We start from the raw sequence: 26,795 nt of genomic DNA on the forward strand, positions 1-26,795 counted from the left end.
TGTTTTTGTGAAGGGAACTACTGTCTCATGCTATATATAACTCAAACTATTATTTTTTTTCCATTTAATGATGGACAGTTGTCTTTATTTGTAGAATAAAATAAAATATCCAAAAGGCTTTATTGCAGGACTTGCACACATTTTCCTGTGGCTGTTCAACTATGTGATTCACTTGAGATTGTTAATATTACCACAAGCCCAACAAAGTTTTTGGCATCCAGTTAGCAAAGCCAAGTGTTATCCTGTGGGGTCTTTGTCATAGAATAGGTGACAAGAATGATAGCGCAGAAGTTATGTTTGCTAGTCAAGACGTCATCTCTAAGCTCCTTTAAAACTTTAAAAACCTCAGGTAGCTCTACACTTCTGACCAGCTGGCTTTACACTAGGACAAAAGAGATAAAGAATGGTTTGATCAAGCTTTGATACACATCCATCTTCTGTGTTTTAAGACACTGCTGTCCTGGGGTTTGTGGTACACCTTTGACAGAATTGCTACCATGCCCACACTGTAGACAGTCTAGTATACATTGGCATCTTTCAGCAGACTCTTTTGTGTTAAATTTTGTGTTAAATTGTGTTAAATTGACAAGAGGATGGAGCAGCCAAGCTACAGTTTCCTTCTGCTGATTGATTCAAGGCCTTATAGGGGCCATCCAGTACCTAAAGGGGACTTAAAAGAAAGCTGAGAAAGAAAACTTTTTACAAGGGCGTGTAGCAACAGGACAAGGATAATGGCTGTACGCTGGAAGAGGGTAGATTTAGGTTAGACATTAGGAAGAATTTTTCACTGGGAGGGTGGGCACTGGAACAGGTTGCCCAAAGAATTTGTGGCTGCCCCCTCCCTGGGAGTATTCAAGGCTTTGTTGGATGGAACTTTGGGCAACCTGGTCTAGGGGAAGGTTTCTGCTCATGCAGGGGGGGTTGGAGTTAGATGATCTTATAAGGTCCCTTCCAGTCTAAACCATATTCTGCAATTCCATGACTCTGCTGCAGGAGTAGCAACCTCTAACCCACAAAAGAAGTGAATAACTAAGCATAGTAAAGTTTTTATTTCCATGGCAAGACTTGCAAGAGGATGGCCCTCAGGGCAGCTTGCAGCCACCCAAGCTTCAAGGGATCACAGAACATGCTGCCCTTCCCACCTTGAGTACCAGTGGTCATGTCTCCAGGGTCCACATATTAAGCTGTTTTCTATACCAGAACAACAGAGGTATTTGGACTGGAAGGTGGAAAAGTTACCAGTAAACTTTCAGAGAAATGAAAAATGTTTGTTTGCCCCAAGTTACAAAAAAGCTAAAAACCTTCTGGAGAAAACCCACTGGCAAAATGACAGTGCTTCTTCCACAGCAAGACTGTCTCATAGAATCCCTTTATTTTTACTTCATTGAAGGAGGCGGAGGGAATCAAGTACCTGGTCTCTTAAAAAATATTGTGCCAACTTGAGTTATCATACTGAGTCAGCCTGCATGTCTCTGAATTGTTGCATTCAGTGAAGCAAGACTGACCCCAGCAGATGAAGATGAATGAGCTGTATCTTAAGGTGCTTTAACTTCATGTCTGAAGGATCCTCTCTGATTCCTTTAACTATAGACAAGCCTTAGCAAAGGCCAGTCAGCCAAGCCAGTGGCTAAATTTATAAATGCCCCCCACTCCTGTAAGGACTTATTCTGGGAAAGAAGAGGGGAAATTTGCTTGTAGGGCAAAATGTTCCTGCAGGAAAAGACATAATGAAGAGACATGTGCATGTCTGAGGAATTATCTGTGGAAGCAACGCTTGATGGATTCCAGCTACTATTACAGAAGTCACAAGAAAAGAAAAATCTTTTAAGAATTCATTTTACTCTCAGGGATAGTTACAACATACCCGCATCTTTCCTGTCATTAACAGGGAACACATAGCACAGGGTTGCTTTCCAATAAACTGGATTATATTGTTTGGAAACATATGGATCACTTGGAAGAACGGATTTTATATCAATACCTAGTTTTTCATGCTGTGTCTCATTTCTTCCCCATACAGCTGTTCTGGTTTTGGATTATTCCATTTCTTCCCTGCTGGGGACACAGTACAACGCCAGCCTTTTTCACAGAGCTGAGCTCTTTTCCATGACAGCCGGTATCTGGCTTCTTCCAACACTGATGGCTCAGCTGGGCTGATTTTTCCAGGCAGCAACCAGACCAGGTGGTTACCCCAGAGCACTGCCTCAATTCCAGGCAGGAACACCCGGCTCGCACCCCGGGAATAAGGAGCTGCGAAGAGCCTGTCAGAAGCACCGCAATCCCCAACCCGAGGTCCCCATGCAACGCATCGCCCGAAGGAAAGATTCCTGAAGAGGGGACAGGCGGCTCAGAGGTGCCCGGTCCCCTCCTGCCTCAGGGATCCACCCCGGGAACAAGCCGGCGAGCCAGGCAGCGGCCGGAGCGGAAGAACCCCAAACCGCTCCCTCTGCGGTCGGCACGGAGACTCCTTCCTCATCCCCCCAGGAGGATCTACCCCCTCCTTCTCCGCGCTCCGGTACCGGGACAGGAGCAACCCCCGCACGCATGCGGAGCTGGACCTGCGAGTCCCTCCCCCTGATGGCGCCGGCGCACTCGGCCCCTCCCGCGTCCCGGAAGGCTCCTCCTTCCCACAGTCCCTTGCGGCTCCTTTCCGGCCTGGGCCCGGGCAGGGTGAGTGGCGGCCCTTGGGGGGCGGCATCCCGAATCCGCCTCCATCAGCCCGGCAGACGCCGCGGCGGGGGGATACTTGGGGCTTGCCCGGCGTGGGGAGCCGTCCTGCGTGGGGAGGACCGGGTGGGCCCGCGGTCGGTGGGGCTGAGGCCTATGTTCTCGTTCCCCCTCTCCCCCCTGCTCCCGGCCCCACTCCTCTCCAGGCCTCCCCTGAAGCTGTCAGGGTGCAGGCTCGGGGAGGGATGCGGAGCACTTAGGAGGGGATATGGTTCTTGAAGAGGGATAAGGAAGCCATAGGCTGTCGTCAGTCCCTGGAAGGAGCTTCTCTGGTACCCTGAACCCCGTTTCGGGACGGGCCGAGCTTCTCTCCTGAGGCGCCTTGGTGAAGGAAAGAGCTTGGGCATACAGAAGCAGGAGAGGGCTCTATGGGCGCTTGGGGCAGGGCAGGTGCCCTGTCGCCTTGGGGCAAAGCTCTGTTGTGTTTCATGTTCCTGACAGATGAGATGAGAGAAGAGCATTTGTGTTGGCTGAAAAGCTGCTACTCAGAGTTTGCAGCTGGTGTTGTGGTCCCGGGGATGAATTAATTTTAAATAAGTTAATGAATGTGGGTGCTTTTCAGCGTTGCTGATATGGCTCCTGCAAAGAAAGGTGGCGAGAAGAAGAAGGGACGCTCTGCCATCAATGAGGTGGTGACTAGGGAATACACCATCAACATTCACAAGCGGATCCATGGCGTGTAAGTTCATTCTATCGGTGACATTTTAAAGTGCTGTTTGGAAGTGGGCTTCATAGGTTTTAAATGGCAAAGACTCACAGTCCTTACTGACGCCAGTGCTGATGTGTGATGGTTTAGTCCCTTGTTCTACAGTTCTGTCCCGAGGAAGCAGCATCATACCTGTGCAGACTTATGCTTAACATCTGGCTTTCAGCAACAGGCATGTTTCCTTTTTTTTTTTTGAGTGTTTCTGGATTTAATTTGAAGTTAGATCTGCTTACCTCTCTACACAGGTCATTCTTTCCCAAGCAAAATTTAAAGTTCAGCCCACTGTAGTAAATTTTAGAAATTGTTGTAAACAAATTATTTGCTCCATGCTTATTACTACATGGTGTAAATTTGGCTGTGACTTGCGTTAAACGGGTTTTTTTTTGTGTAGGTGAGAACAACTTTTTTATATGACAGAACAGTGAACCTTCTACAGCTGTGCAGTAGTAAAGTGTTTGAGAAACTGTGTCTCCTTTGGGTTCCTTGATGAGTTTGGCTACAGTCATGTGGCAGGAAGCTATCTGAATCAAAACGTTTGTGAAATTGCTGAAGTTAATGTCAAATACGAGAGGAATGGGAGAGTGGATTGCCAACCCATGGATGAGGATGGGAGGCAGTTTTTCATTTTTTTTTCTTTTTTTTTTTTTTTTTTTTTATTCAAAAGGCAGTAAGATGTTCTGGCCTTGCCTGTTCATGGTTTCTGGCAATTGAAGTTTAAATGCTGGTGATCCTGCTGTCCACTTTTCTTTTTGGATTATTCTCTTTTCTCTTGTGGTGAAACGCTTTTTCTGATCACTCACTTTCTATTTCTAGCACTAAATTTCAACTGCAGTGTGCAAATAAGACCCCACTGTGGGACCTCAGGCACTACTGACATGAGTCTGGCAAAACACACAAGGTGCAGCTGTAACTTTTAGTGTAAATGCCCATTCATTTGGAGTCTCTTCCCAATAGCCATGAGATAAGCTATATTTGTCAAAAATGGATCTTAATGATGGTATTGGTGCAGCTAACATGAAAAAATTAGCCTTAGCAGAAGCTGTTATTCAGAGTAGCATCAGTTTTGTTCTTCTGCCGTTTGCTTGAATATTGATACAGTTGTGTCAGGTTTGTATTACTGTTGTCCCAGTGCTTTTCCCATAGGCCTTTCATTCATCTGTGAAAGCTCTGATCTCTTTAGTAATATTGCAGTAACTTCTAATGTTATTTGAAGAAGGCTTAAGATCCATGAGAACTTATTGTAAACTTTTTTCTGAAACTATCCTACCAAAGTATATTTCTGTTAAACACAGACATTGAGGTCAGGAGCTACCTACCAGAGTAAAAGTCTTGTCATACAGAAATGCAGCTGTTGAGCTGTTCTTGAACACTGTTTTTGGATTGTATGTTTAGAAGGTGTCAGTGGTTGAATGCTGCAACAAGTGTCCAGTGCTGACAGTTCCATGAAGTTAAAGGAATGTCTCTCACGTTTGTCCTAGGGGCTTCAAGAAACGAGCACCCCGTGCTCTTAAGGAAATCCGTAAATTTGCCATGAAGGAAATGGGTACTCCTGATGTTCGCATTGACACCAGATTGAACAAAGCAGTCTGGGCTAAAGGAATAAGGTAGGTTGCTGCAGATTTTTTTCACTGGGTGAGGAATAATAGAATGTTAGGGGTTGGAGAGATCATCCAGAGATCATCTAGACCAACCCCCCCTGCCACAGCAAGATTGCCTAGGGCAGGCCACTTGGGAAGAATCTTGTAACTGAGTGTATATGAACATACAGGACTTGGAGGGGTAAAGTTTCTATTCAGTATTTGAATTCTCTTTTGAAATACTTTTTCTTACAATGCACATGTCAAGCTTGTGGTCCTGTCACCTCCATGTGTATGTCAGCTCCCTTAGTATATTGGTAGCAAAGTTTCAGTAAAGCCCAGAACTGAAAACTTCTAATAATAAAGCAAAGGAAAGAAGTCTGGGTTTCAGGTAGAGGGGAGAGAGATTTGGGGTATTGTAATGCTGGTTAGAAACATTGCTAATGTTTAGAAACATTTTAGTGATACCTGCAGTCCCAGGCTAGGTACCTGACATTTGTGTGATACGTCCCAACAGGATTAGGTTTTGAATCATGCAGAATTGATAAATGCTACACAAGGAAGTAAAATGAGGTGTGTTTTAAATGGGGCCATTAATCTTTTCTTCAAAGTACGAGCGATTAAGTAGTTGGGCCAAAAAATGACTGCTTGTGTTAAATCACTGCTGCAGATGCAGCTACTTTGACATTTTACACGAGTGAAGATGGTCCAAAAGGACTCCTGTGATAAGTGGGACATCTTAAACCATAATAAAAACTCTACTGGTAGGGATTAATAATGCAAGCGATACACTGGATGCATATAGACCCTCGTTTTAAAACATGTCTTCTGGAGTTGTGTGCTTAGGCCAACCTTTCCTTCAAAAACAGAATGGGAAGATAGGATTAAGTTACTGGGTCTTCTCAGCAGTGTTTTCTGTTGTTCGTGTCATGCTGTTCCAGTTCATACAGAATGAAGTAGCAGCAACTGAGACAGATGACAGCATGAAAGCTTCATAGTGAGGATACTAACCAGTACTCCCTTGTGAAAACTGCTAGTGTGGTCTTTGAAGCAAGGAGTCATCACATCTGACTGTCCAGCTTGAGCTTTAGCTGCAGTTTTCACTAGAGAGAATAGATAATGTATGCCAAGTAAAAGGTTTTCCCCTGGAAGGATGAGGGGCTAGAATCACATCAGCTAGAATGATAGCCAGTGATCTAGGTCAAGTAGTGAAAAATGCTTTTGACTCGTTTAAAGGAGGGAGTCAATCAAGCTGTGTTCCTGTGTCTTAATTACTGCATCCATCTGATTTACCAAGTGTGTGCTTGAGATTGTACAGCAAGTGGGAAGTTCTTCAAAGTATTTGAGCAGGGGTTTCCCCAATATCCTGAGTTGATTTGAGGTGGGAAGTTGCTTGAAAAATGTTGCAGACAAGTGATTTTGTGCCTTCCCACAGCAGTGTATTTTTGGCTGTATTAGGGGAGGATGCTATGCTGTGACTTGCCTATTACAAACAGAAACATCTTAAGTGATTTTGTGGGATTTTGGGAGGAAGAAATACTGATCATTGGATGATGCCTAGGAGTAAGATACTGATTCAGGTCTAGTGCTCGTTAGAATTTCCACATGGCAGCACTCTGGACTCTTCCACAAAGGCCTCTGGCCTCAAATTGTTGCTTTTTTTTTTCTTTACTGTTTTCTATTCTAGTAAGAAATGCTTGTTAGTAACAGCTGGTGCTGATCATACCCATGCTGTGCTTCATAATCATCTTCATAGTCTATTTCCTGGATCAGCAGTGGACTTGTGATGCACTTCTGACTTAATGCTCTTCTCACCAGATTATGGCTTTAACTTATTCAAGGCTCAGTTAAATCTTACCTGCTCACTTAAAAAAAAAAAAAAAAAGAGAAAAGAAAAAGAAAAAAATGCTCCTCTAAGGCAAACAACAAAAGCTCTTAAGGTGCAGGATTTTGTTCTGCTATGCTGATAAACAGAATTGACATGTTGCACAGATAGGCGAAGCTTAAGAATTTGAGGGTGGTAGCAACAGAGCAAAAAATTTTCTTTCCTATGATTTAGCAGGTTTTGATACATATTTTATTGAATATTTGTCATATTCCTTTTAGGAATGTTCCTTACCGTATCCGTGTGCGTTTGTCCAGAAAGCGCAATGAGGATGAAGATTCACCAAACAAGCTGTACACACTGGTGACCTACGTACCAGTGACAACATTCAAAGGTGAGGCTGCAGATCTTTGCTCTTCCTCCATGCCAGTCTTTTCTGAACGAGTAAGGAAAGGGGACAGCTCCTTCTGCAGTGCAGAATACAAAGGAAAAGCATGCTGAAGGGGTCAGACTAGCTCTGCTGTAGAGATGAGAGCTGTTAGCTTGCCTGATGAGCAGTAAAAATAAATGCAGTTTAGTGAAATCACGGTGTAGATTTTCAGAGCATAAAAAACATTTGTGATAGTAAAGGGAGTTTTAAGGTCTGTTTTCCCATACATCCTCTGATGTCAAAAGCTCAGGCAGGTGGAGCCTTTTCTTCTTGTCATCTGTGAAGTATCTTACCTGCTGAATTGGTATAACATAAAGCTTTTAACATTCAGTGAAATACTTGCCTATTTAGTGTGCTCTTCTGGGAGCAGATCAGTAAATTAGCTTTGGAACTATAGGTGCACTTTCTAGTGAAGACTTGCATGTACATAAAGGTGATACAATTTCTTGTTTTGCAGGTCTACAGACAGTCAATGTGGACGAAAATTAAACTGATTTTCATTAAAATAAATGAATTTAAAGAAAGTTTACTCCTTGGGAGTTTTTTTTAATTGTCCAGTATCTTCCATGCTGTCATCCATGAAGCACAGAGTTTAACAGGTGACAACATCTTTCAAAGGTCTTGCTTTCTTTGGGCTTGCACATAATGGTGTAATTTTCTTAAGAGTAATGTTAACTTCTGTTACATGGGAGGAGATGTGAATATTCTATGTGGGTGGCAAAGTTTTATTACTAGGACAGGTATTTTAAGTTAAGACCCAGTTTGTTTGTTTTTAAACAAAACAAAATAAAACCCTAAACCCCAAACCTGTTATATAGGTACTTCAGATAGGTAATCTCTTCTGAATAGAATAAAATAAAATTCTGATGTATTTGGTCCTTTGCTGGTCTCCAAGGCACAATCAGTGGGCTTTTCCCAAGCACGTCTGTGCACAGCCTTGAAATGTGGACTTCTGAGCAGTGAATTAATTGTAAGCACACTATCTTGGGGAATTAGTTTAATGAAGTAGGGACTGAAGGGCACTGACCTTCCATAGATCAATAAATACTGTCAATGCCAGCCTAGTAAAAAAGGGTTTATTGAAAAGTGCTTGGTTTCACAGACCACATCAGAAGCACAGTCCATGTACACTTAACATATCAAGCAAGACATAAAAATTGGAATACAATCAAATATATTAAAATAGTTTCAATTACCAGCATTGAAACAGTTTTCAGTATTAGTGCAAAAAAAAGGCAACCCAAACAAACTGCAGACAGTAGCTGAGAAGTGTCTTCCCATGTTTAAAAACAAACAAAACACCAAAAAACCCAACAACTGGAGCCAGCCTCTGCACTCCCAGTGCAGCAGAGGACTTCAGTGTCTTCATGCTGTAGACAGATGTTTCCTTTTACATTCAAAACAAGAACGAAATTAATAAATCAGTGGCACAAAACAAACCTTCCACACTCTTAAGCTTTTAAAGCTCTAAAATGGCAAACCACAGACCAACAAGGTGTTTCGTCTCAAAAGTCCACTGCTAACTGAGAGCCTTTTTGCAGTATGTGCTTTGGCATAAGTGCGTTTCATTTTTTGAGAGGTTTGCTACAGCTGTGTGTTCAGTTTCGTGTGTTCAGCCCGTGACTGGCAGCTCGTGCCGTTCGTTTTGAGACTGTATTGAGTCAGCTTTGCATTCTCAAGTTTTGGCCTCAGTTCTAAGGGTTTTTCAAAGAAGTTAACTAAGGATTGTTCAGTCAGGAGGGATGCTAAAATGTGTTCAAAGGACACAGTCCAGTCTCCTTCAGTCACAGGAGAGGGCTGAGAGTCTTTGTGAGGGGTCTTCACAGTGTCAGTAAAAACAGTGTCCTGGTCTGAAGCTGAGGTCTCAGGCTGCAAGTCCTCGGTGAACTCGTCTGATCCGCTCCCCAGGCTGATGCTTCTTTGTCCTACTTCTCCAATCTGAAGTAACAGTGTGGTCACAGTGGCAATAGCCTGATACAAATCGTTCTCCTCCGGGTCTTCGTGAAACATGCTGTACAAAGTCTTGCAGAACTGTATGAACTCCCTCTGTAAAAGATGACAAACCGAAATCAAAACTACTGAACAGACACACCGTGGGGAACCGTAGGAGTCTGGTGAGGGCACAGCACTGCAAAGGATGGAAGGATGCTGTGTGCAGACTTGATTGTTCATAAACTTCTGCCTGCATTTCAAAAAATGACCAAAAGGGTTTGAGCCCCCTGCTGATGCCAGGAAACATAGGCACTGCAAATCAAAAAGGGAGCAGCACAAAAGTGTTTTTCTGCCTTGAGGAAGGAGTGCAAGACCTCCCATGTGACAAAAGCACAAGTGAGACACAAGGCAAAAGATATAATGTGCTGGAGGGAACAATGACTGGTACTGAGAATGACCACAAGCCAAGTAGCCATCCACAGGACTGTGAGCCACCTCCCTTACTCTGGTTCTCTCCCATCTTTCCCCAGCTCTTCATCCAGTAACAAAATGCTGGCATCTTCCCTGCCCAGCCCTTTTCTCTCCTCCCTACCCTCACTCGATATATGGTTATCAGGCTATGAGCAGACATTTCCGTATCCTATTATAAAATTTGTTAACTCTTATTTTCACACAGTTTTAGGATGGGTAATTCACTCAGAAGCTCCATTAAGTGATGCTTCATGAGAGGTTATGTGGCCCTCCTGAGCTGACAGGCTAGGTACATGCCAACAATTTAAAACACTTCAGCAATGCAATGCTAGCACAGGAGGGATTCTGGGGTAGTCTCATCTTTCTTTGCATGTATCTACCTTGGTTTTATTAATACTGGGACCCTTTTCCCTCCAGAAGATGTCCTCATGCCAACAACATATATAGAACTCTGCTAGCATTAAGGAGGAAGTGGTAGGATAATGACAGCCTTCAGTTCTCTTGCTTCATGCAGTCTAGTCAGCATTTGGCTGTGATGTAGCATGTCCCATCTGGTGATGGACTAAAAAAGAGACTATAGGTTTGGTGGAGAGGAGGTCAGGAAGGACAAGAGAGCTGTATACAGGTCTTAGGAATTCTCTGGGCTTGGCAGGAAGGCTTTTCCCAGCCTGAACAAGCCTCTTTTCCTGCCTGTTACACTGCAGGGGAGGGTAGTCTGAAATCCTTTCTATTGACCAGGCAGCATGAGGAAGGGAAGCCGCTAGAAAGGTGGCTTGTGAGTTTTTTTGAACATCATGCCTACTCCCTGGATCACAGTAGCCCAATCCTTGTATCTAAAGGACTGAATCTAAAAATTAGGCTTAAGTTACTCTTTCTCAGAAAGAAGTATAATGTTGTATTTAGTAATTCCATTTCTGAGTACTCTTCATTTGTCAGACCACAGCCCCTACTATACGTACCTGGCTCATTTTTGGCAGTTCCTTCTCAGTTTTAGTATCCTTTTCTTTGGCTAGATCCTTCAGCATCTGCTTCAGCTGCTTTTGGTAATCTACTGCATCACCTTTTTTGGAGCAGACACACACACAAAAAATAATAGCTTTCAAGTCACTGGAGTAAACTGACATTTCAAAGAAAAAACAACCCAAGGAGTGGAGACAATGGAATTGTGCACATCTCATGTGCACATGCATTAGAGAACTATGTTGGACATACCATTTGCTTTTCCAATGACTAGTGGTCTTGAAGTTGACAGCAAAGGATTCTTTAATGGTGACTGGCTGTCTCGTTCATTTTCTGTGAGAGCTATCAAAAAACAGTGAAAAATGTAATGATTAATTCTACCTATGCTGCATAGTGGTTATTTATGCTTTTAAAAAATAATCGGGCAAAAAATGTTTTGAAACAGTAGTTCATTAAGTAAAGCTGTAAAATTATGTTAAATATAAGTCTGGTGCTGCAGTAAGAAACAGAAATTTGCCAAGAATGGCACATTTAATTAAAACCTTTGCATGGAGACACACCACAGAATTCTGTCACATAATCAAAACTGGATCAAGATGCGATAAAGGTATTTCGACTGTAAAAAGAGTACAAGCCATCCTAAAATGTTATTCTAGTTCAGCATTTTGTCTCGTCTTTTGGCTGCAGCAAAAGATTTCTGAATGCAGCAGAATTGAGCCTCAACACTTTGTATCTGTAATTTGCACACAAAACCTTTTTGACTGGAGTAATTTTTAAAGTGCAGTGCGTAAAACTACAAATGCAAATCTTCTTATGGTCCCAGATGGAGAAAGCAAAATAGGGTTCTTTATTAAGCAGCCTCTCCCCAAAAGCTCTAAGCAAGAGATTCAAGGGAAAGTGAGGTGTTCACTCCTCTTCAAATTCCTTACCAGGTGGGATGTGCATCTTATACAGTAACTTTATCTTTTCATTCATTTCTCCGTTATACATAACATCTGCAAGAAAAAAAATATAAGAAGGAAGTGGATGAGAGCATTTACATCCACAGTTTAAATAAGGCTCAAAATTGTTTGCATAGACAGAACATGAAAACATATAGCTAGTATATTACATAGAAACATTTTAAGTTGTGTCCATCAATGAGGAACAGCAGGTGACAGCCATGTGGTTTGGTGTTCGTTCTTGTAAGATAGACTGAGGGTGCCTAATCCTATGGATCTTCAGCATCATTTAAAAATATCAAGAAGAATGGTAAGGAATCTAGCAAAGGCTGCCTGCTGCCACAGATTAACAGGATTGTGAGTGGGGAGAGACAGAAAACTCCCTTTGAGGCCATCATGTTTTTAATCTTTGTCCTCTTCAGCCCTATTGTATAGAATATACCCAAAGGAGATAATGACTTCACCTGTAATTCATATTTTAAATGACCAGTAGAAATGAGGTTCTACACTATAAAATGCACTGCAAAGAATTTTTTTTAATTTAAACTTTTATCCCTCTAAGAATCAAAATCATACAACAACATAATACAGAGTGGCTTGGTTCACATCAAAAAAATCCTGCAAAGCTTAAGTGACATGAATACAGACGTATGACTTTCTACTTAAGCTTTGAATGTTGATTTACTTACTTCAAGTGAGGTAAGGCAACATTTGAGATGTGGCATTTTATTCTTCAGCCAGATTTTGGGATGGGCAGCCTCATCTCATTTGAACAGCTGGTAGCCTCAAAACTAGCCCTAGCACAGCTCTCAGTCCCTGCTGGCCAGGTTTTTTTTTTGTTCTGCTAATTGTCAACATAGAAGGCAAGTGGCAGACAGTTCTGTAAGATTAGGTCTTCAAGAAGCAGAAACAATACTGAGAGCAAAAATACAGTAAGCAGGATTTCCTAGCCTGAGCAGACCCAAGTATGATTTTAATTCAGACATATTTTCAAGAAAATTACTGTCGTCTGAGAAATATTTCAATGTACTATTCAATCATGGCCTCAGGCTATATTTTAAATCTAATTGACTTCAGTTGACTGGAACACAAAAAATTAGCAGAGGTCACTGGTTAAGCTAATTACAAGCCCAAGAAAACCATCTGCCCACATCCTCCCCTGCCAGTTTTGTGGCATTTTAACATCTGCGTCTCACCCCTGTGTCCCCCCCCCGTGCTCTGCCCACTCCCCACCCCTTCGGTGAGCCAGTACCTAAGGAGCTGGCAAGCCCCTTGAACTCAACCAGCTGGTCCATGTTCTCATCCAGGAGCCGGAAGGTCCTCTGGGCAAGGACCTCAGTGTGCTCCCCACAGGTCCAGGGCGAGAGCATCCTGTACAGGTTAGCAAACTGCTGGGCATCGATGCGGTACTGCTCGGCGTATGGTCTGCTGGGGTCATGTCGCTCGACGACCGGGCTGGTAACTTCCCAGTAACACCTTATTAAATGCTCCCTCTAGGAGAAAATCAGAAGTTGGAGATGGGGGGGTGTGGTGGAGGGATTGTGGCACGCAGTATCGGGGAGAGCGCAACCAGCAGAAAAAGGCATGTGTGTCAAAGTGCTAGAAATGCTCAGAATTCCCTTCACGCCAAATGTTACAGTGATGCCAAGGCCATCCCTGTGAGAAAAAGCAAAGTCTGACTCTTCAGCTAGAGCAGCCAAGTGCTCTCATGATTTCCAACAGGTAATAAATGCATCTGAGGGGAGACTGCGCAGACCTTTAGAAGAAATTCACTGCAGGCTACTGGGTGTCTATTAACCACATCTGGCTTCACATGTCTCAAACCATCCAAAGGTACAGAGGGTCGAGGAAAACCCAGGTTAAGCATTATACAGGCTTGACTTGCTCCTTTACTCTCCCTCAGACCTCTCCATTTGAATACCATACATATTAAGTCTCCCCTTAGGGACAGGCTGATGCAAAACAAAGAATCCTGACAAAACAAGCTGTCCCAGGGGAGCTAACAAAAAAGGAACAACCACCAATGAGGAAATGGGAGGGGTGCAAGACAATTAAAGCTCAAAAACAGAGCAACAAGGAGCAGTATGGGAGCACTGAAGAGAAAGCTTCAGCAGCATCATCTTACAACCGCTAATGGAGGGAGGACATAGCTGCTCTTAGCCACAGAGCTACATAACACAAAGAATATACCACAATCACATTCTCAGTACCTACTATTTATGGCTATGAATAATACACAAAAGAAACGGGCCATTAAGGGTGATAATTACATACTTGTAACTCTAAACCCACTGTATTTGTATGGTTAGATGTTCCTGTCTCCAAATACCTTTTGTAACAGTTCTTTCTACTATCAGCTTGACAGAAAGGATTGAAGTAGAAACTGCTTTTAGTTCCAAGAAAAGAAGAAAAATAAAAACTAAAACTATTAGAAAATTTGGAACAGCAAGGACACAAGTTTGTGGGGACTTTTTCCCCCATGGAAAACCAAGTCTGCCTTAAAAGAAGTTATTAAGAGAGCAAGCCTCAGAAGTACTGCAGAGTTCCCAGTGCACAGAGCTGTGTATTATTTAATTTATTCTACACATGAAAGTTACCAGAACCTAATTTCTCATGGGCCATTCCCAAGCAGCAAGTTAGGAGGACACTCTGAAGCAATTCTCCTTTGAAGGATGAGTACATTACTATTCCTCCTAACAACTGAGCAACCACAGAACAGACAAAATCACAAGGTCCCATCCCATAGGACCATCCAGGCAGAGGACACAAGGTCCAAAGTATCTCTGCAAAGCAACAGATACTTTCCAGCCTCAAATAGGTGCATCCCCTACTTTTCAGGGAGACTGACCTTGAACAAGTCATACAGTTCCTCTAGATCTTCAGGAAGAATTGAAACATCTGGGATGACAACTCGGAGCTTAAAAAGAAACAAAATCATGTTAGTGACAACGTTTTCTCCCCTTATCACTGACACAGGCAGATCCAAGGACTGTATGCATGTTGTACAGCTGAAAACTGCAGCACTGAAGCATCTTTGAAATTTTTCTCCCTTTTTTCTCCCTTTGTTCATTGGTTGGACAGATCCATGAAAAGATAAATCCTGTAAGGGCTACTAGAAACAAAGACAGGAAGTCCCTAAGCTGCAGGTCACAAGAGGCTGGGGAAGCATCACATCACACCCGCTCTCTCCTTATGCAAGGCATCTGCCGTGGGTCACAGTCAGAGACAAGGTGCTAGGCTGGATGGTCCTGCAGTTGATATTAATGTTAAAGCCACTCTAGAAAAATAATGAATGTGGCCACAAAAGAAAAACAAACCCATCAGCATCCCAGGAAAGAGGGGTTTTTTTGGTTTTTTTTTTTTGGTTGGTTGGTTGTTTTTTTTTTACAGTCAATTCCCAAAAGATCTGGTGATGCCTCTTAAAAAGCAAAAGCCACCTGTCTGACAGTGCTGGGGAATAGGGGAGATATTAAACTACCTCAGCCAAAACAATATTTTGTTCAAGTGGAACCAGGACCCTACTCACCACATTTTGCTTGGTTGTGTCTTCGTGGCTCTGAAGGACACGGATTCGGTGTTTGTAGCGCATGTGCTCTATCTGTGCCACAGAGTGGTCTCCAAATTTCTACAAGGAAGAAACAGAGTTTTATTCATTGTTTTTAATAGTATTTTATGATATTCATAGTTCTTATTTACTTGAAAATACAACTTTTGAAGTATTATGAGACCTTGAGAAAGCGTATTCAGTCTCTAATTGATCTGTGAAATGCAGGTATTTATACTATACCTAGCATTGTGCAATTATCCAAGGACTCTGTAAAGATGTGTAATAACTTTCAAAACAACCATGTTGAACTTAACCACTTTCTTTTTTTTTTTTTTTTAATTGTAACTTAACCAACCAGTATTGATGGAACAGTATTTCACCTCATAGGAGTCATGAATCAGGTTAGCTATTTCAGTCACTGGAGAGGCTTCCTGGTCATCACTGAAGAATGCATGGTGATTACCAATAGGTGGCAGAGGGCTTTCCTCATTTTTTACATGCTCTAAAAACCTGAAGGGAATATAAGCAACAAAGATTACTCGGCACTATGCTCTTCTCAATATAAATAAGAAAAAAAGTCTTAAGGCCCAAGACTTCAAAATAAATTGGTTTGCAGGCTGCAGGCTTTTAAAAACATGCTTTCACAATTACTCATCCCAGGAACAGCAAGCCAGCCAAATGACTAAATGCTGCCCAAGGAAGAAAACTTCTGTCTTCTTCAGTCCTGGAGCAGGAAGCCCGTCACGCTAGGGAAGGCACGAAGAGCAGCAGTAAATATTGCACACTGACGCAGTCCCTGCATGTCCTGACACCGCCAGGAAGTTTCACAGGACATCTATTTGTCCCACATACAAAGCCCATTGTTTGAGGCAGACGCTGTGAAAGCAGCAGCAAGGTAAGAGGGAGGGTTCTGCCAGTGCCTGCAGAGCCCCATCAAGATCACAACAGCAACCAAATGCCTTCGTTTAACAGAAGAATGGTCCCTGATGGAAGCAGCATTCCTATGTGGCTGTACCTGCTGAGGATCATCAGGGCCTGCCCATCGTCCTTGCTGTTACACAGATCCACGGCGTTGGCTTCCAGTATGGCCAAGCCCAGCTGGAAAATTGCTTTGATCCCATCATAAAAGAAGCAGTCCACAACATTCACAGCACTTTCCAAGGGCATGATGCTAAGGAAAAGGGTAAGGAACCACGAAAGAGAAATGGAAGCTAAAGGTGTCAGATCCTTCATGTGTTCAGCCAGCTCTGGAAGCTGCTCTTTAATAAGCTCTTCAAACACCGACTGGTCCACCTGAGCACCTGCAAGTCACAAAGACACAGTATGAGCCAGGACTGACACAGCAAAAAAAATATTCTTTAAAGCTAATGACTGCTGTCAACTAGCAACTGCAAGGCTTTCTTAAAATTTAAACTGACAAGATATGTACACATCTACAATGAAAAATTTCATTATCCTCCCACTGTCACCTCAGCATCAATCTTAATGTCCATAATCTGTAGTGTACAACTGTCTGCAAAAAGACTCTGTTGATTCTGCTAAGAGCCCTTAGGGTGCAATGAAATAGTAATAGCAGCAGCTGTTGGGGTTTTTTTGGCTAAAAGAGCTCATAATAATTAAAACATTTTACTGCTCAACTTGGGGTCTATGCAATGAAAATACGACAGCACACACTCCTCTCCAGCAAACAGGCAGTAGAGCTTTCATTCTAAGTGAGAAAATGTAAGATGGAAATCCAGATATGTTTACACACACAAAGCAGGAAGAAAAATATTTACACATATAAATATATGTGCAAATATAACTTTATACTTACATGCATACATACACTTTAGGAACAGAAGTTCTCTGTAATGTCCAAATACAGGTTTTCCTAACTGTCCCAACCAGTCTTTCCAACAGCAGCAGAGCTGGGCTCTGTTTCAGCTACTAGCTCAGTGCTGCTTTGCCAGCAGCTATTACAGAATCAATACACTTTTATATCACTGAAGTGGCCTGTGCCTACAAACAAAATCTGCCACATCAGGGGCTTTAGCTGAAGAAAGTAGAAGTTAAAACTGATCCTGAATACAAAACACATTTAGGTTTTCAATTACTTTGTCTCTCCTTAAAAGTTATTTAATTCCTTTCTCCAAGTCCATATTCTGCTAATATTAGAAGACAGCTTAAATTGCTATGAAATTCCTGAGACATGTATACCCTTGGCACTCAAAAATTGTGCTGCCCAAAATCAGAAATAACCTGGATATTTTGTGGCAGAGAGCCAGCATCTTTTGGCATTGCAACTCAATCATAAGAAAACAAACCAAAGCCCAGATATGACATTTCTCTGTGTTAGAACTTTTCATACCAAGCCACAAAGAGCTTCTGCTGGTGGCTGAACAGCACCACAAATCAAAAACAAGTGCCCCAGGAACATGCAAAGAGATTTTTAGAAACACATCAAGCATGGTGCCTTGCTCAGAAGAGAAAGCCTTCTTGTGTCAGATGGTCATAAATAACAAGGGTAGAGAAAACAGAGAAGAAAACAGACTGGTGTCACTCAACAGAAGGCAGGTATTGTTTGGTTTTTTAAAACAAGCTTAATACAAACAATTTCACAGCCACAGTTAACATGGACCAAATAAGAAGTTTTAGGGGTATTTGAAAGACGCATATAAAAAGATCCTTCCAGACTCAGAGGCAGCAGTGGCAAAAGTAGAGGTTTAAAAGCAATGTTCAACACTGCCCAGATCTTTTGCAGATCTTATTATAATTAAGTGTTGACACCACAGATGAAAGTCCAGCAGGTGTATTCCAAGTGACTTTTATGCCCACCTTTTAATTGGGCTGCCAGAAACCATGAAATTTGAGCAACTGAATCTCTCAATTTATCATAGCATGAAACCATGACAACATAGGACAATACCAGGGTATTAATTTGAAAAAATATGACCCAAGATGCAAACTAAATGACACCTTCAAGACTGAAAGGACAAATCAGAGAAATGAAATGGACTTTTCAGCATTTAAAGAATTATAATGCCAAGGTGATGTCAGTCTAACAGATAAAGTGGGGTAAGATGGGCTGCTGGTTTATATAGAGGGTAGAAAAACCATGGTACCATGAGAATAGGATGTGCATGACCCTTGTCACCACTCTTGACACAAGTACAACTTGTTTACATATTAGAGCTATATTGCAGTTAATTTCCTCTATGCATTGCAGAAAGCAGAAGGATGAAGGAAATTCTTGAAGGAGGACATAATGGGTGCCAGCCCTGACTGGAGGTTTTTCCATTGTACCAAGCACTGCAATGACAGATTTATAGAATCATTTTGGTTGGAAAAGACCCTTAAGATCATCAAGTTCAATGGTCAGCCTTAAACTGTCAGTTCCACCACTAAACCATGTCCTGAAGCACCATGTCTAAACATCTTTTAAATACCTCCAGGGATGGTAATTCTACCACACTTCCCTGGGCAGCCTGTTCCAGTGCCCGACAGCCCTTTTGGCAAAGAGATTTTTCCTAATATCCAATCTAGACCTCCCTTGGCACAACTTGAGACCACTTCCTGGGGTGCTGTTACCTGGCAGAACACATCTTGCTACAACTTCCTTTTAGGTTGCTTTATACAATGATAAGGTGTCCTCCTCAGCCTCCTTTTTTCCAAGCTAAACAATGCCAGTTCCCTAAGCCACTCCTCCTAAGGAAAAGGCTTGTTAAAACACAGAGCAGTCATGGCTGGCGAGGCTGAAGGAGGGATATGGTCAGTGATAAAAGCACAAAGACTGAGTAGGACTGAATTGCCTGTTTTTTGAAAGCAAAAATTAAAAGATACAAATCTGAAAAATACTCCGAATGTCATAAAGAAAAGGTCCAAGAGAAGACGGAGCTAAGAAGGCCCAAGGTCATTAATTCTGTAGCTGTTTTGACTATAGAGATTACTGTCTGACACTGAAAAGGAAACAGACAGTGACAGGTACCAAGGCCAGAGATCACCAAAGTTAGAAAGAGATCAAAATCTGGACAACAGTGTTGGCAGCACAGTCAAAGAGGAAAAGCTGGGTCTTGGAAATGTTATTCAGGAAGAAACAATACAACATTTAGACAAGAGCTGTTTGCAAATCAGAAAAGAAGGTCAACTGGAATGTGAGGCCAAGAACAGAAGCTCAAGCAACAGGAACCCAAGGAGGGGCAGGATAGAGAAGATCCGTAGCAGTGATTTGGCCATGCTAGGATCTAGGACAGATCAAGCTGCAGAATTAAGTGCTGCAAAACTACATTGCTACTGTTCAACTAGGGGGAGCAGGGGAACTTCTGAACTGAACCTCCTGATTTAATTTAGTTTACCTGATAGTTCAGTGACAAGACAATAATAACTGCAGCAGCAGTGTCACAGAGGGAGGTATGAGAATCCCATCTTCCAAGCAAAATATAGGAAATGTTCTGCTGCCCAGGCAGCACAAGAGTGTCTTTCATTTCCAGCTCCCAGAACCACTACCATCAGGGATTTTCTTCCATCCCCACCTTCTCACAAGCGACCTGGATCCCTCCCCTCTGCTGTGGCAATGGTGTAACAGCAGACACTGTAACTAAAGTGTAATGTTAGCATGAAGGAAGGTCAAGCATTTCTGTAAGAGGAGAAAGTGACTGCAAAGAGCAAATACTCTCTTTCCTGTGTGCCTAACTGCAACTACTTTTTCGAGCCACTCAGACCCACTCTTGGTGTGCATTAGGCAGATATTTGCGCAACAATCATAAAAACAGTTGCATTGCAAAGAACAGGAGACATAGCACATGCAGTCCAAGGCACATACTGCAGAGCAACTGGGTTTGTTTCTTATTGCAGCATCTCATGTTAAGAAGGGTTTGTAGCAGCCCTCAATACCAAGGGCTAGTTTAGATGCAAGCCTTTACTATTACTCTGTCAGGCAGGCAATGCAGACAGGTCAGATCAGAAGTAGCTACCCAAGCAGATTCTTCCCTAGATCCATCTTAAACAGCTCAAGTCTCTTATGGAGTGTTCAGTACACTCCTAACCAAGACATGCAAGCTCTTCTCTTTTTACCTAACAGGCAAAATTACCACGGCTCTCTGGCCAACAGGTAAAAAAAAGCAACCAAAAACAACCAACCAAACAAAAGAACCATGAAAGCTAACCTTGTATTTACAGTTCTTGCAATTCAAACCATTCAAGCCAAAACCAACCCTAGCTGGAACCTAGCAGCCACCATCAGCTACTGTCCCTACAAACTGGGCAAGCCAGTGGGCCACCTCCTCACCTGTGGAGTCTGGACCTCAAAGCCCTTGAGCATTTTCCTTAGCCACTTGGCTAGCCCTTCCCGAGCAGCAAGAAGAGACAAGCACTCACCTATCACTCGGCGGTTGAAGTAATCCGGCAGCATCCGCTCACACACAGCAACCAGCAGCCAAAAGGCTTCTTCCTCTTTGGCATACAACAGCAACACAGAGGTCAAAATATTCATAGACTTACAAAGGCAAAAAAGAAAACGGGATATGTTAGTGACAGCTTATTTAGCCAACTGACAGAAGCTAAACCGTGCCTAGTTTTAAAGAAAGAGAAGTAGCCCAACGTGATGTAAACAGCTGAGGAAAAAACCCAAACCACCAGCAACGGAAAGGTAACAGACAGTGAATACATGATTGCAACCCAAAGGCATAAAAAGGTTTTCAAGATTCTGTATACCACTTTTCTGAAAGAATAGGGAGCAACAATAAAAGCACAGTAGTGGATTTTCCCAGGTACAAAGGAATTAATTGATAGTGTAAGATGTTTTGGGGCTGCTTTCCTGCCCTCCCTGTATTTGTATTTCAGAAGAAGACAAGGGATCTGGAACCAGTCTGACATTAACTAAAATTTAGGGAGCTACACAGAAGGCAAAGTTACTATTTTACCTAGCCAGCTCAGTAAACTACTTCATCATTTATCATCAGATTAGGAAGAAAGGAGCAGAACTTTAGTCCACTAAACCTCAGTTCCAGTGTTCTACATGAATGTCATCTGTGTATGACATTCTATTTTGCACTGTCTCCAAGTACTGGCTAAGAAATACACATCCAAAGCATCAGAAAAGTGGGGTTTTTTCCCCCCTCCTTCAACTCTAATTGCATTTTGCAAAATGCTGAGCGAAGATCTGTGTTAAACCAGAGTACCAGCCTATGCACTCATTCTCCAGAGTAAATCACATCTAAAGCCATGTTATTTTTTGTAACTGGAATGACATAGTTCATCAAGATGACCATCATTACTTATACTCGCAAGAGAACAATAAAAGAGTGTGGACAGAAGGGGGAAAAAAGCAGCCAGCGTTACCCCGCTGGGTTTCTTCTTCACCTGGCAGTATCCTATTTTGGGGTTCCTGTGGGCGTACGCTGTGAGCACCCTCCTGAGGGCAGCAATCCCCGTCTCGCTCTGGAAGGCGGGGTGCTCGGGCAGCGAGCGGTGGAGGTCACGCTCGATCTCCTCCGTTGCCATGCAGCACCTGCCCATGGATGCCTCCACCAAATGCACGTAGTAACCAGGATGCGAGGCGAGATCCGTCGCGGCATCTGAAGGCAGCAGGGAGGGAGAAAAAAGGAAGAGGGGAAAGCGGGTTGGCATGGTGCTGAAGTTCAGTGTTGTGGGTATCACCGCCCGAAAGAATGCAAGCGGGGTAGTTTTCCCCAAGGTCTGAGGATTGAGTGAAATCTCCAGACCTAGAAGAAACAGAGTCCTAGCAAAATATGTGCCTTGAAAACAAAAAATCAGTATTAGCAGAGCTTATATGATGCGACATCATTTGAAACACCTTAATACTAATACTGAGCAGGAAAGCTTCCCAGCAGAAAGTGTGGTTGGGAGAAACTCATTCACCGCTGTTCACACCCCCTAAGGAGGAAAAACTTCACGTCAAGGAATACTTTCTACAAACATTTGAGCATGTATGCTGGATTAAGGACTAATTTTGAGACCATCATGTAGGTACATTCCAGCTCTGCCAAATATGTAAATGAAACAAATTGGGTTTTTCCAACTCCAGTTTCTATTACTCATGCCAACATTCAACAAGAGACAGGAGCAGGACTGCTGACTTTAAGATGTCATTATTTTGCAATAATTTGATTTGTCTAGGGTTAAACCAATATTTATGCTACAATCTAATTGCTGCTTGAAGATGAACATTGTTTTTTGAAACATGATGTTAACTTGAAATGACTCAGATGAAGTAGACGTCATTTCAATTCTTTTGCACATCATGTCATGTCATCCAGAGCTAAAATTTTTTCCACATCTGCCCAGGTACCTCCTCGCACTTATGAGTTCAGTAGTGATCATCTCTCTTCTGCATGCACTCCTTGTAAATGACATTTCATTTCCCTTGGGAGATTTCTTGCCTAAATGTTTTGCCATGGTTAGAATCAAATGATGCTCCAGCCAACATTTCTAAGCTTGCCCACCTGAGAAGAGAAGCCAGAGTTTGCCTCTTAAGGATTCAGGGATTCCCATTGCAACAAGTTTTCTGATCTTCTCGGTACGAAACATGCACACGGTTCTGCCATATTCTACAAAATGGTCATCCCACAGACTCTCTTTGATTTGCTCCCTAGACTGGAAACAAGAAGGCATCTTTTAAAAGAAGAAATTGGGTTCATATGAGAACTGGTAAATGGAAACATTTCATATATTGAAATGGATATGGGAGGTTTGCTCTAAGGACTAAAACTTATGCTATTTTGCATGTGGAATTCACCACACAGGGGGAGAGCAGAACAATCAGGCAGGGAGAAAAATTATAAATGCTCCGTCCCTGGAAGGGTTCAAGGCCCAAGGCCAGGTTAGATGATGCTTTGAGCAACCTGGTATAGTGGGAGGTGTCCCTGCTCATGCAGGGGGCTTGGAAATGGATGATCTTTAAGGTCCCTTCCAACCCAAACTATGCTAAGATTCACCAGAAAGAAATAGAAGGGAGGGCGAAGGCAGAACTCCAAGAAAATAGAAAAGCTGCTATCTCATATCTAACCTCTCCAACCAATACAGAGTTTGTTTTACTAAAAATTAGTATCTGCCTTTTTCTTTTTTTTCTGGTAGGAAAAAACAGCCCACCTCTCACAACACAACTTCCCCTAAATTTTACATACCTTTCCAAAATCAAGGCCTGCCATTCCTGTCTGATGAAAGTCTGACCTTAATGCTTCTGCATTAAGCAAGTAACTGCTCTCCTTTCCACATTCACTTTTCTCCTTGCTTTGTGAAGCCTCTGTTCCCAGATGTTCAGGCTCACCATCCCTGAGCATGCAGGTGGATCCAAAGACTGAAGTGCTCTGCAACACAGAAGTTAAGAACTGAATCCCCACCTGTCTTCAAGATACAGAGTTGGGTTAGCCTTTACCTTATGCATCAAAACTTTTCACATCTTTCAGGAGAAAAGGCCTTACTCAAGATTTTATTCAAATTATCATTCATTTATATGTTAGAAAATGGGTTGTTACTATAAAACTGAAGCTCTTCGTAAATTTTAAGTGTTCTTGATGACAAACTACCAAACAACCTCCATCTTCAATTAGGATTTGAAAAACAGAATCAGAGAAATTTGAGTTGAACAAGACCATATTCTTCAGTCCTCAGCTCAAAGTAGGAGCACTCAGACCAGGTTGCTGGGGACTCTGTCCCATTGAGTTAAATAGCAACACGGTCCAGCTCCGCCCACCCTTAAGGGGAGATCTTTCTTTTTACCTAACTAGATTTTCCCTTGATGAAATTTGTGACTGATGTTGCTCATCTCATAGCTGGCACCTCCAAGAGGAGTCTGGCTCCATCTTCTCTCTAAGTCCCTATTAGCTAGTGGAAAACAAGCTGAACAAGCCCTGCTCCTTCTGTCTCTTCTCATGAAGAATGTGCTCTAGCCCCTGACCAGCTCGTGGCCTTCCACTAGATTTACTCCAATTTGTAAATGTTTTTCTCATGTGCTGGCACAGAGTTAAAACTGGACACAGTATTCCTGATCAGCCTCAGAAGTGCCCAATAGAAGAAAATAGTAACACCTCTTGACCTGCTGGATACAATCCTGCTAGTACAATCCCATACACTGTTGATCCTCTTCACTTTTAAAGCACATGGCTGACCTACAAACTCAACCTGTTGTCCTCAATGATTCCCTCATCTTTTCCACGTGGCTGCTCCTAGCCACTCTGTCCCATGGGGTCACTCTGCCAGACTTGACATTTGCTTTTGTTGAATTTCATGAGGTCTCTTATCAGCCCATTCCACCAGCTCACTGAGATCCCTGGGAAGGGCAGCCCTGTCCTCTAGCATACTCCCTACTCTTCCCAGTTTTGCATCAACCACAACCATTCTGTGGGTGCTCTCCATCCCATCAGACAGGTCACTGAAGAAGGCATCAGACATCACTGGTCCAAGATCAGCCCCCTGAGGAAGGCAGGACAATGGACCAGTGGATAAACACACTGAATTCATAATAAAAGCAAAGCTTGAAGCTCCATACCTGGTTGTTATTTTGCAAGTTGTTACAGTGCACTGGGTTGCTGAAGTTCACTTCTTTTAGCCTCTGGAGCAGGTTCTCCACCAAAGTATCCCGGTCCTTCAGCTCAATGAACTGAAAGGCTGTCTTGCTCCTTATGCTAACAATGATGGGATTAGGGAGAAGGCTTGTGTCCTCCATCTTCTCTATACTGATTACCTTTTCCAGAAACATTACAGAAAACACATTATGCTCCACATCCAGAGAAACATCTTCAAATACTCTACATGTACCAAAATATGCAAACACAGCATTCATTTACACACATGCTTTAAACATGGTTACTCATACTGGCTTTCCCTGACCAGATACATCCTGCTACCTGAAACTTATGAGGTATCATCAGCTTACCTGAGGTCTATTTAGAAGCTCACACCAGGAACCACAAAGCAACCCAGATGCTTTTTATTGCATTACTTTTGGGCTGGCTTTTGGAGAGTGGACTGAGGGGAAATAACTGACTGATGAAAGTCCAACCTTAGTGCTTCTGCATTAAGCAAGTAACTGGTCTCCTTTCCACATTCACTTCTCTCTAATGATTAAAATAAATTTTAGAAAATTATCCAATTGATCAGATTCTGGGGGATGGAGGAGAAAATTTACTTGCACACTCCTGAGGTCAGGAGAAAGCAGTCGTTTTGTTGGTTCTGATTAACTATGGAACACTGTTCTCTTGTTGGTTTTGTTTCTTTAACAGTGGAAGATAAGTTGCTACAGTTAGGACATTTCAAAGTTACTCTGTTATTAGTCAAGAATGAAATGAAAGCTTTAATTAAAAGACCATAAGAAACTTGTATCCACAGCAGATCAAGCAAGCATTTGCTGGCACCCTCCTTCTCTCCTACTCCCACCACCTTCCCATGCATCCTCTGTTCCATTTAAACAAGTCTTTGATTTCATGGAAATCTGGAGGGATGGCAGCTCATCCCTCCAGAATGTCCATCCTCTTTTTCTCTGCCCTACAGGTCTGTGAAGTGTCCACAGCTTTGGAAGGAGCTTCAACACCTTTAAGTGTTAATCCCACAGCAAGGCAAAGAGGCTTTTATATTGCTAGGAAAGGTCCGAGCTGAAGCCTCCATCAACATCAAGCTGGAGGTCTGTGTTTGTGAAGCTGGGAGGGGAGCACTGTCCAAGGCTTAGACCAACAGCTCTATCCTGCTGTATTACCTGTCCATATTTCACTTTCAGGATCATGTTGAATCACCCAGATTTTTAGGAACTTGCATCCTAATGAGTCCCAGAACAAGCTTCACAACAAACCTGTAGGCATGATACACAGAAACATCCCACTCTTTCATCCTGCTATCAAACAACAGTTTGCAGATAAGTTGTGACAGTGGATGCTGATGGCAGAAAAAGGCAGGAATGGACTAGAAATCAAACAAACAAGCAACTCTACCTCTCTAAGTGGGATGATAACATTGCAGCAGCCATTTTCTTTGCTGGCAAAACAGATATAACTGTCTGAAGTATACATCCTTCCCGCTGTGTGACAGCGACTAAACGGCGTCCAGAGAGAACAGTCTACAACTTCATGCAGCTTCTCCTTCCTGGGCAATCTGAAGAAGGCCCGAAAGAATTCATTCTGTGCTCTGGCTTCAAGATCCCTTAAGAGAAAGCAGTAAGAGCGAATCACAAGACCCCGAAAGCCAGGACATCCAGTGCAAGGTTTGTTTTCTTGTTAGCCTCACCAAGAGCAAGGAATACAGAATTAAAGCACCGTGCACAGCAATATTCACTGCCTATGTGAACAGATCAACAAAAGACCAACTTTAAAATGCAAAAAAGAATCATTACCAACACTTGCTTGTTTAATAACAAGATCAAAAGCAACTACTGTAGTGACCAGGAAAGAAAAGGACACTAATTTAAATCAGCTGGGTGGGAGATGGTGTTTAATTATTATTTAACCATGCATTTTCTACGCCTGTTGTACCACTTTCCAGCTTCAAAGAGTTACAGATTTCAATGCCCAGGGTATAACTAAATATGATGAACATATACATTGAGCAACAGAGATTACCTTTATGTTCCTGTGTCCCTTCCCTATAGTACTACCAGTATCACCCTAGGGATTTGCACCTGCACCCAAAAACTATGCATTTGCTTGATGAATGCTTCCAAAATGGTCAGTAACAGAAGAGTTAATGATGATG

The 26,795-nt window shown here is 42.6% G+C and overlaps 2 protein-coding genes across 3 annotated transcripts in view; one reads left to right on the forward strand and one right to left on the reverse strand.

The window, feature by feature from the left end:
- Positions 1-2,574: 2,574 nt before the first annotated feature.
- Positions 2,575-7,794, forward strand: RPL31 (ribosomal protein L31). Its single transcript, XM_008498056.2, has 5 exons — positions 2,575-2,670; positions 3,290-3,406; positions 4,912-5,037; positions 7,117-7,229; positions 7,723-7,794. The coding sequence occupies exons 2-5, from the start codon at positions 3,300-3,302 to the stop codon at positions 7,752-7,754; spliced, it is 378 nt and encodes a 125-aa protein (XP_008496278.1). The 5' UTR covers positions 2,575-2,670; positions 3,290-3,299; the 3' UTR covers positions 7,755-7,794.
- Positions 7,795-8,129: 335 nt separating this feature from the next.
- The window catches only part of TBC1D8 (TBC1 domain family member 8), a 49,364-nt gene continuing 30,698 nt past the window's right edge, over positions 8,130-26,795 (reverse strand). For both annotated transcript variants that reach the window (XM_030469553.1, XM_030469552.1), the window contains exons 6-20: positions 26,039-26,246; positions 24,604-24,798; positions 23,240-23,422; positions 22,559-22,709; positions 21,456-21,670; positions 20,472-20,589; positions 16,132-16,417; positions 15,497-15,626; positions 15,096-15,194; positions 14,418-14,486; positions 12,822-13,062; positions 11,558-11,623; positions 10,881-10,970; positions 10,628-10,728; positions 8,130-9,311 (exon numbers count right to left, since the gene is read on the reverse strand). In XM_030469553.1, coding sequence (XP_030325413.1) covers positions 8,850-9,311; positions 10,628-10,728; positions 10,881-10,970; positions 11,558-11,623; positions 12,822-13,062; positions 14,418-14,486; positions 15,096-15,194; positions 15,497-15,626; positions 16,132-16,417; positions 20,472-20,589; positions 21,456-21,670; positions 22,559-22,709; positions 23,240-23,422; positions 24,604-24,798; positions 26,039-26,246 — 2,614 coding nt within the window. In that variant the 3' untranslated portion in view covers positions 8,130-8,849. The remainder of the gene's footprint in view (positions 9,312-10,627; positions 10,729-10,880; positions 10,971-11,557; positions 11,624-12,821; positions 13,063-14,417; positions 14,487-15,095; positions 15,195-15,496; positions 15,627-16,131; positions 16,418-20,471; positions 20,590-21,455; positions 21,671-22,558; positions 22,710-23,239; positions 23,423-24,603; positions 24,799-26,038; positions 26,247-26,795) is intronic.

Source organism: Calypte anna, chromosome 1, assembly GCF_003957555.1.
Source record: "Calypte anna isolate BGI_N300 chromosome 1, bCalAnn1_v1.p, whole genome shotgun sequence".
Taxonomy (NCBI): Eukaryota; Metazoa; Chordata; class Aves; order Apodiformes; family Trochilidae; genus Calypte; species Calypte anna.

What these genes read in the sequence shown, in the direction of transcription:
- RPL31 (XM_008498056.2), top strand. Translation starts at nt 3,300, where the DNA reads ATGGCTCCTGCAAAGAAAGGTGGCGAGAAGAAGAAGGGACGCTCTGCC. An exon ending in CACAAGCGGATCCATGGCGT is followed by an intron (nt 3,407 to 4,911) that starts GTAAGTTCATTC and finishes CGTTTGTCCTAG; the next exon opens with GGGCTTCAAGAAACGAGCAC. An exon ending in ACCAGTGACAACATTCAAAG is followed by an intron (nt 7,230 to 7,722) that starts GTGAGGCTGCAG and finishes CTTGTTTTGCAG; the next exon opens with GTCTACAGACAGTCAATGTG.